This window comes from Engraulis encrasicolus, unplaced genomic scaffold (assembly GCF_034702125.1).
Source record: "Engraulis encrasicolus isolate BLACKSEA-1 unplaced genomic scaffold, IST_EnEncr_1.0 scaffold_56_np1212, whole genome shotgun sequence".
Lineage (NCBI taxonomy): Eukaryota > Metazoa > Chordata > Actinopteri > Clupeiformes > Engraulidae > Engraulis > Engraulis encrasicolus.
The window spans coordinates 477,226-487,225 of NW_026945884.1; the positions used below are offsets into that span (position 1 = coordinate 477,226).

Consider the following 10,000-nt stretch of genomic DNA (forward strand, 5'->3'; position numbering starts at 1 on the left):
CTTGACTTGACTTGAAAGCTTTAATGTCCTTTAAAAGGCTATTTGATTTACAGCACAGCAGAATGAATGGCATAAAAACATATAGGCCTACAATAAAACACATACAGTACAACAAATACACTCAATAAATAGCTAAACATATAGTTACTATGTAAATAAATACGTAATAAATACAGACCACTGGTCAAATGCATCCATTAACCCAATATGAAAGTCCATAATGTCATGAATGTATCTCCCACATCTTGTTCAATTCGTTAATTGCCATGGGGATGAAGGAGTTCTTTGCTCTATTGGTTCTAATATTGGGGTATCTATACCTGCGTCCTGAAGGGAGTGTTTGGAACTTAACTGAGAGGGGGTGGGTAGTGTCAGTACAAACTTTATATGTAGTGAGGGGCGGAGTTAATATTCACATGTAATGAGGGGCGGAGTTAATATTTATATGTAAGGGGTGAGGGGTGTGTTCATCCACATGAGGAGGAGGAGTCAACGAGGTGAGGAGGCGGGGTCAGTGTTCCCAGATGTATTTGTACCATATTTGTTTTCTTTTCAAATCAGAGGATCCAAAAAACCCCCGAAAATTGATATTTGTAAAAATGTGAAAATAACAGTGAAAATGTTGAGCAATTTTGGGCTTGTTGAATGTTTTTCTTTATATTGGTGTCAACATAGCATCCCTGTGCTGTTTGGGCTTGTTGAATGGTTGTGTAATATTGGTGTCCACATAGCAATACTGGGTAAGCGCCTATAGCATCCCTGTGCTGTTTTGACAACAGGTCTGGCTGGCAGCTAGTCCATTTAGCCAGCAACTTACAGACGTTCAAAACTTCCAAATGTCTCGTTTTTTAATGCCATGTGTCATGTGATAACTGTCACAAAAGTAGCTAGGTACTTCAAGACTATTTGTAAACACTGCAATTGATCTGCTTGACAAGGTCTGGCTAGATTTGTCTCCTGTGCTAGGTCATTTTAAATTGTTTGAGTAGCCTCTTACTGCAGATGGGGTCGCCAGCGGGCCTATTCACTATTTGCAGAAAATACTCAACTACATCATAACAACATTGCTATGACAGTGCCGAGAGCCTTAAGTAACAGATTAAGACATAGACATTACAATTTTGGTGACAGTAAGGTTATAACATAGGTGGTTAAGGTGGATAAGGTGTTAACGGTGTTTTAGCTCACCTGGGTCAGGTCTCATTTCCACCCATTTAGTCAACGACTTACGGACAACAATATAGTGAGCGGGAAAGCAAAGCTAAATCCTGATTCCGTTTGACACGTGTTCTGGCAGCAGATTAGGTTGGCATTTTAAGACCACTTCCCTGGCCCCATGAGCCGACAGGAAGGGGCAGAGACCGAGACGTGCATTATATACATCACGTTAACGGGTGTGTGTGTATATTGTTCACATTACGGTAATGGGTGTGTGTGTTTATTATATACAGTACGGTAACGGGTGTGTGTGTATATAGTATCATTACGGTGATATGTGTGTGTGTGTGTGTGTGTGTGTGTGTGTGTATATTATATACATTATGGTAATGTGTGTGTGTGTGTGTGTGTGTGTGTGTGTGTGTGTGTGTATATTATATATAGTACGGTAATGGGGGTGTGTGTGTATATTATATACACTACGGTAATGTGTGTGTGTGTATATCATATACAGTACGGAAATGGGTGTATGTGTATATATTGTATACAGTACGGTAACATGTGTGTGTATATTGTATACGGTAATGGGGTGTGTGTGTGTGTGTATATTATATACATTACGTTAACGGGTGTGTGTGTTTATAGTATCATTACGGTAATGGGTGTGTGTGTGTGTGTGTGTGTGTGTGTGTGTGTGTATTATATACATTACGGTAATGTGTGTGTGTGTGTGTGTGTGTGTGTGTATATTATATATAGTACGGAAATGGGTGTGTGTGTCAGGGCTTAACACTAACGGGCGCCAGGGCACCAAATGCGGGTGAAAATCACATTTGGCGTGTAGCAAGTTGATCCTCACTAGCCATTTGGCTGGTAGCATATTTTTGGGGAGTGATTGAAAAAAAACGGTGATAGATTTTTCTGAATGTGTTCGCTATCAAAGAGGAATCCAGTCTTGCGAAGCTATAGGGCACTGGCTTGTCAAACACTGCAAATGCCCCGCCTCCGTGGAGAAAGTCGGACACACCAAGACGTGCGTCGTTTGCTCCGGTTTAAATATGTGGCGAAGTTTGCTCTCAACAGACAAGCGACTCTATGTGCATATTTTCCGACCTGCCTTTTATAATCCCGTAGTGATAAACCTCGATGTTTTACGTAGTTGTGCGCAGTTCTTAAGCTGTGGGTACTGACACAACCTTGGTTACAACGCACGTTATCGAACATTGCACAAACAGCCTGTCAGCATCGCAATGTCTGTCTTGCTTTGACAACAGTGTAAGAAAACGGGACGACAAAAAGTCGGCAGGTAACGACATCATACCTGTCAAATTTGAGCTTCACAAATCTGGATAGTTCCCAGAATTTACGCCAAAAGCAGGACATATTCAACAGGTCAACTTCTGACAATCAATGGGGCAGCAGTGACAAGTCGGGCGGTGCGTTGCTTTTCACGCTGACAGTTCACGTGAGAGGCAGTCCTGTCCAGAATCCCCCCATAACGCACGTTTAAAAGGCGCACGTAGACTTGCATATCGTTAAAAATATGAAATATGTGTTCCCCCTTTGTCGCCGAAATTGTCAGGAGGCATAAAGGCTAAATAATATTTTACTTTCATGATTAATATCCCAGAAGATGTGATGTTTCATGGCAGGCGAACGTGCATCAGACCTGAGTGGGATACATGTATTTGCACATTAATGAACAAACGAATGAAAATTCCTTCCACCTCAAAGAAACAAATGGCCTTCTTCATATACCTTGCACTTATGCGTGTGCCCTTGCACAACACAGCATGTTACTTTTATTACATGTTATATTCCATGACACATTGCGCTTGTCGTTTCTGATCAATAGGCCTATGTAAAACAAATAACACCAGACATCAGATCAGTTCTGTATTTTCCTGTCTGCTCACCCGAGTGAAATATTACTACATATTATATTATAATATATTGTATTATATTATATTATATAGGGTCTAACATCATATCAATCATATTAGGCTACATTATGGCTGTCATGATGGTTAACCCTTTAACGCATAACATGGGTCTAAATAGACCCGGCTGAGTTTAAAACTTCTATATCTTTGTGAGAATACAATTTTCTTACTCAGCACTCCATGAATTCCTCAATTGACTTGTTTTTGTCCCTAAGATGACTTAATTTATTTTTATGCATCATAACTTTTTGCGTGAAAACACTTTTTTTGTTACTACCCCTTTAACGCATAACATGGGTCTAAGTAGACCCGCATTCATTTCCTATGTAATTTCATCACAAGCTTAATGTCTCTTAGCCATATTGAAAAAGGATTTTGATTATTTTACTATAAGTCCAACTTTTTATCATTTATAGAGTATTAACTCCCAACATCAATACTTATTTTAAATACTTGATGGTTATTATTTGATATAGAAGTCATTTTACATAACTATATGATATTTAGACACATGGGTCTAAATAGACCCGCATTCATTTCCTATGTAATTTCATCACAAGCTTAATGTCTCTTAGCCATATTGAAAAAGAATTTTGATTCTTTTACTAAAAGTCCAACTTTTTATCATTTATAGAGTATTAACTCCCAACATCAATACTTATTTTAAATACTTGATGGTTATTCTTTGATATAGAAGTCATTTTATATAACTATATGATATTTAGACACATGGGTCTAAATAGACCTGCATTCATTTCCTATGTAATTTCATCACAAGCTTAATGTCTCTTAGCCATATTGAGAAAGGATTTTGATTCATTTACAAACCCCAACTCCGATGAAGTTGGGACGTTTGGTAAACAGTGAATAAAATCAAAATGCTATCATTTTCAAAACATTCAATCTATTCATTAGATGGAGAATAGTGAAAAGACAACATATTAAGTGTTAAAACTGAGAAAAAATATTGTTTTGGGGGACATATGTACTCATTTCTAATTTGATAAATCCAACACGTCTCAAAAGAGTTGGGACGGGGACAATAAATGGCAGCAAATGTCGAGGAAGACTAAAAACAAAACAAAAGACAACACTTAACAGTTAAATACATTAACCGATGAGATGATTTTATATAAAAAACAGTGTTAATTCCTATCTTGGACATGATTTCACCAGCTTAAATGGTGGGTGTATTCCTTGCCATGTTTTGCAATGTTTTCCTTTCTGTAGTGCTTACAGTGTGACAGGTCTTGACCAAAAACCCACCATTTTATCACCTGCTGGTCCTTATGATGGAGCCAAACTGTTAAAACATATTAGAGAATGCAATTTGACCTTACTATGTGGCAGTAATCGAAGATCTGCCTTCAAAATATAATGCATGAGTGGCTTTTCATGCTGTTTAAAACCCATTTATACCATTCAGCACAGTATTTAACTCTACAGATGAGTGAGAACATCTTAACCAATGCACTACTGCACCCGCATGCCATCATGGAGGCCGACTTTTGAAGCTAGCACTAACACAAGTTGGATGGTCCATTTTTACTGTAGCACAGGATGTGCAATGCTCTATTATGGTCAAAAAGAATGGACTTCTACAACTTCTGCTGACTTCTATAAGCAAAGGACAGTTTCCCATGTCTTCTGGGTCTATTTCAAGTGAGCTCAGGTGCTTAGGAGAATGTTACACCCCTGTATCATTTTCATGCATTAAGCATTCTTAATATGGTCAATTTTCAATAGCTCTAATTCCTGGAGTGCTAGAGTGAGACTACAGCCAATATATATTTCATAATGTCATGAACCTATACAATGATTTTATTAACAAAAATATGTCTTATATACACTCAATCGTGGTAAATCAAAGGGAATTCAAAAATGTATGTAATAACTATGGTAATTATTCCCTTTGCATCTTTAATTCTGAGTGACTCAGCCTCTCTGTGATGATCTTATACCTGGACACCTATATTGTCCGTCAGTACAATTCATTTTGAAATGTTCTTCTTTGTTGTTTTATCTTATTTGGATGTTTACTAAATTTCACTGATCCCCGTCCCAACTCTTTTGAGACGTGTTGGATTTATCAAATTAGAAATGAGTACATATGTCCCCCAAAACAATATTTTTTCTCAATTTTAACACTTAATATGTTGTCTTTTCACTATTCTCCATCTAATGAATAGATTGAATGTTTTGAAAATGATAGCATTTTGATTTTATTCACTGTTTACCAAACGTCCCAACTTCATCGGAGTTGGGGTTAGTACTAAAAATTCAACTTTTTGTCATTTATGGAGTATTAACTCCCAACATTAATACTTAATTCAAATACTTTATGGTTATTCTTTGAAATATACATATTTTTATACAATTATATGATATTGACACACATGGGTCAAAAATGGTCTGCATTCATTTTTTATATACACTGTGTGCAGAATTATTAGGTAAACATGTTTTTTGACCATATTGTCTTTTTTATGCTTATTTTCCAACAGGTATCTATATGAACTTGAAAACCTATCGGATTTAAGCATTCCAGGCCATGCATATTTGTATAAAAATATGGGGCTGTGGTCGAAGGTGCACAACACCTTATGTCAGGTGTGCATAATTATTAGGCAATTTTGTTGTCTTCTTGGAAAATTGGCCACAAAATAAATCTAACAAACTCTGAAAAGTCAATTAACAATTTTGAAGTCTTCTAGAGGTATGTGGCTCTCGTGAAATTAACAAGACGTTGGTCACTTTACCACAGAATTATGAATTGCATCATTACAAAGTCATCAGTCTCGTCAGAAATGTCACTGCCAAAAATTGAGAAGAATTTAAGGTGGAACTACAAAAAAGTATTACCCTGCAGTCCTATAATATTACACAACAGAAACCTACACATACAGAGACCTGCAGAGTGTCCAGAGGAACAGGGCATTGAACACTCAGAGATGTGGCCAAGGTAAGAAGGGATGACACCAGACAAGTTAATTAAGTCAAGACTGGGTCAAAAACACCTGGGGACAGAATTTTAAAAGTTAGGCCTTTTATGGACTTGGGGAAGTGACTCTTGACAGACAGGGTGGATGAGCCCATGGCTGGATCATTGAGAGGAAGACATTTGCATCTTTTGAAGACCATGGTATTTATGATGTACTTTGCTGGCATTTGAGTGGAACTCAGGAACTCATGTAAGTGTGCACATTGCTGATCTAGCCATAGACTCATCTACCTGGTTCATTAACAGTCACCTTCACTAGTTCATAAAACCATTGAAAAAACTGTCTAAAGACATTTCTTGACCCAGTCTTGACTTAAGTTTCTTGCTGAGTGGTCTTCAGGTTTCAGCCTGTTTTACCTTGGCCATGTCTCTGAGTGCTGAATACAATGTTCTTGTGGACACTCAATGTAGGTTTCAGTTCTGGAATATAACAGCAATGCAGGTAATAGTTTTGTGGTAGTTTTATCTTCAATTTTTCTCAATCTGGCAGTAACGTTGTGAGCTCATGTCATGTGACACTGATGGCTTTGTAACAGTGCTTTAGATGGATGTGACCGATATTTCAGACAGCCACACCCCTCTGGAAGACATCAAAATTGTTTATAGTATTTTTGGAGTTTGTTAGATGTCTTTTGTGGCATATTTTCCCATAGGAAAGCAAAGTTGTCTAATAATTATGCACATTAATTATGCCCTGATATAGGCTATTGGGCTCCTCCGATCACACCGTCTCTTATTATACAAATATGCATGACCTGGAATGCTTAAATCCAATAGGTCAGCAGTGGTCAAAAACGGTCCGCAGTTTATTTGTTCCTGACTGGAATCCTTTTAAATATATTTTAGTTCCTAACGTGAAACACTTCAGACTTAGGCTATGTCTGGAATAATGGGGGAAATTATTTGTGTGTTTATTTATATAAGATACAAAAAATAACACCCATTTTGTGCATTAAAAACAGCCTAAATCACAACTTTTAATCCATTAGCTATTAAAATACATTAATTGTGGAAGTTATTATAGTGAAAGATTAAGACTTCCATTAGAAATGAATGCGGGCCATTTTCGATCCATGTCTAGAAATTAGTGATTTAATTCCAAATTCTTGTTTATTTGTAAAATAAAAATATAAGAACATTTTTAAAAAATACTTTTTTTGAAATAAGGACCACCTATGTAATTACTTTTAGAAGAATTATGGGATAAAATGTATTGGTTTTAGAAGTTGTGTGAGAGAATACATGATTAATGCTCAGAAATACATTGGAAATGAATGCGGGTCTATTTAGACCCATGTTATGCATTAGTGTGAGTCCAATGGCTTATGCATTAAAGGGTTAAGAAAATTATGGCTAGTGAAAAGGCCCAATGGCTAGTGAGTCAGGGAAACCACTAGCCATAATGGCCGGTGACCAAAAAAAGTTAGTGTCAAGCACTGGTGTGTGTATATTATATACAGTACGGTAATGGGTGTGTGTGTATATTATATACAGTGCGGTAATGGGTGTGTGTGTGTATATTAAATACATTACGGTAATGGGTGTGTGTGTATATTGTATACAGTACGGTAACGGGTGTGTGTGTATATTATATACATTACGGTAATGGGGTTGTGTGTATATTGTATGCAGTAAGGTAACGGGGGTGTGTGTGTATATTATATGCAGTACGGTAACGGGTGTGTGTGTATATTATATACATTACGGTAATGGGGTTGTGTGTGTATATTATATACATTACGATAATGGGTGTGTGTGTATTGTATGCAGTAAGGTAATTGGTGTGTGTGTATTATATACAGTACGGTAACGTGGGTCCGATGGCCATCACTCTCTGCCAGACGCTCGGACAGAATCTCGGAATGTTGTGGAGCAGAGACAGAACCTCAGCAGGTACACACACACGCGCACGCGCACGCGCACGCGCACGCGCACGCGCACACGCACACACGCACACACGCACACACGCATATTGTGGCATATTGGGTCAGGTACGGTCTGATCGTTTTTATACTTTACACTGAAAAGCGGCATGACCGGGCAACCGAGGCACTTTGGTCAGTTTTGCGCTGTTTTTAATGTGCTTTATGAATAAAATGTACTTACTTACTTTGCTTACTGTATGGTCAAAGTATGATAGAAGGTTTTCAATCATGACGGCAAGGTTTCTTGCAACCTTATTTGGGGGGGGGCGACAGTGGCTGAGCCCATACTGAGTTTGATATTGTGACAGCACATACTTGGCTTTAGCTAAAGGTGATGTCCCGTCATCCATGTGGATAATGCGAAGATGCAGAGACGGTGGAGTTCTCTGGATGACAGACGTAGCTGTGTGTCATCATCACTGTAAGCGAAGCCGTGTGCATGACAAAAAAGAGTGGCCTCAGCACTAACCCTTGGGGCACCCCTGTGGAGAGGCCTCAGCACTGACCCCTGGGGCACCCCTGTGGAGAGGCCTCAGCACTGACCCTTGGGGCACGAGAGGCCTCAGCACTAACCCTTGGGACACCCCTGTGGAGAGGTGATGAGTTGAGGACAGTTGCCCTGGACATGACATGTTAAACAAATGGTGGATTTGAACCAGGATTGGATGGTGCTCGTGATGTCCATGTTTGAGAGTATATAGTAAGAACTATAGGCGTCTTTCCATGGACACGGTTCTATGGGGTTTGCGTGCTGCCGAGGCGTGGCTTCAGTTTTTATTTACATTAACTCCACCCATACGCATCTTCAGTTCAGATTTTAGAATCGGCACAGACGTGGTTCTGGGCGTGCAGAGCTAGTTCCACTACGACATGTTGCCCTGTGTTAGGATTTACTGGCAAAACATCCATTCCCACCCACACACTTTAAAAATCCACATGGCTTTTCTGTCGGCAGTTTTTACAATAGACTAGACAGAAAATTGGTCAAGCAATTATCATGTTCTTTAAACTAACTCCGGTCTGGCCAAGGAGTTGTCAAGTAATTATTTTTTGTGCTGACAGCATTTATCGACTGATTAACAAACAAACAAAGGAAAAAAAATGTAGAGATTTCCATGTGGAAAGCTCCACGCCTCCTCGTGAGAAGCCTCTTATACGGGAGAAATACAGTAGGCTATGAACACGCACCATGCAATAAAGTCTTCACAATGCACACTCATCTGTTGACTAGCATTAAATTAAATCCTTTTCATTGCACATCTTTTCACACGTGAGGTCTCCGTAGCGTAGGACAGGTTGCTTTTGTTCTGTGTTTATAAAATGTAGGTCATTTTTTTCTGGCCGTGTATGGGTTTACAGATTGCTTCCTCATTCGCGAGCCTCTACAATTCACGTCCGTCTTTATGCTTTTAATATGGCAACAGAGCCTGAAAAGGGCACACACACAGACACACACACGCCCCGACACAAACACACATACACACACACACACATGGTGGTGGGATTGGAAAATAGTTTGGGGATATTGGATGCGCAGCAACAGAAGGGAAACTGAATATGGGGTTGGGATAATGACCCAGGAGAGATGGGTATGGGGTTGAGAAGTGACCCAGGAGAGATGGGTATGGGGTTGGGAAAATGACCCAGGAGAGATGGGTATGAGGAAGTGACCCAGGAGAGGTGGGTATGGGGTTGGAAAATGACCCAGGAGAGATGGGTATGAGGAAGTGACCCAGGAGAGATGGGTATGGGGCTGGGAAATGACCCAGGAGAGATGGGTATGGGGATGAGAAGTGACCCAGGAGAGATGGGTATGGAAGAGTACTTCAATAAGATTTCACAGCGCATTAGAAGTGTTCACGTTGTGAAAGTACTGCATGGTAAACATCTCACCGAAAGCAGTTTTGGACAACGGGATGTCTGGCTATCCAATTATTTGCTTCCGGGTTTGCGAATGCACTGGCTATATGCAA

The 10,000-nt window shown here is 39.3% G+C and overlaps 1 protein-coding gene across 1 annotated transcript in view; it reads left to right on the forward strand.

Annotated features, from left to right (window-relative positions):
* The window catches only part of LOC134444442 (disintegrin and metalloproteinase domain-containing protein 11-like), a 27,683-nt gene that overhangs the window by 10,162 nt on the left and 7,521 nt on the right, over nucleotides 1-10,000 (forward strand). The window contains exon 7 of the mRNA XM_063193795.1: nucleotides 7,905-7,995. Within this exon, the coding sequence (XP_063049865.1) occupies nucleotides 7,905-7,995 (91 nt within the window). The remainder of the gene's footprint in view (nucleotides 1-7,904; nucleotides 7,996-10,000) is intronic.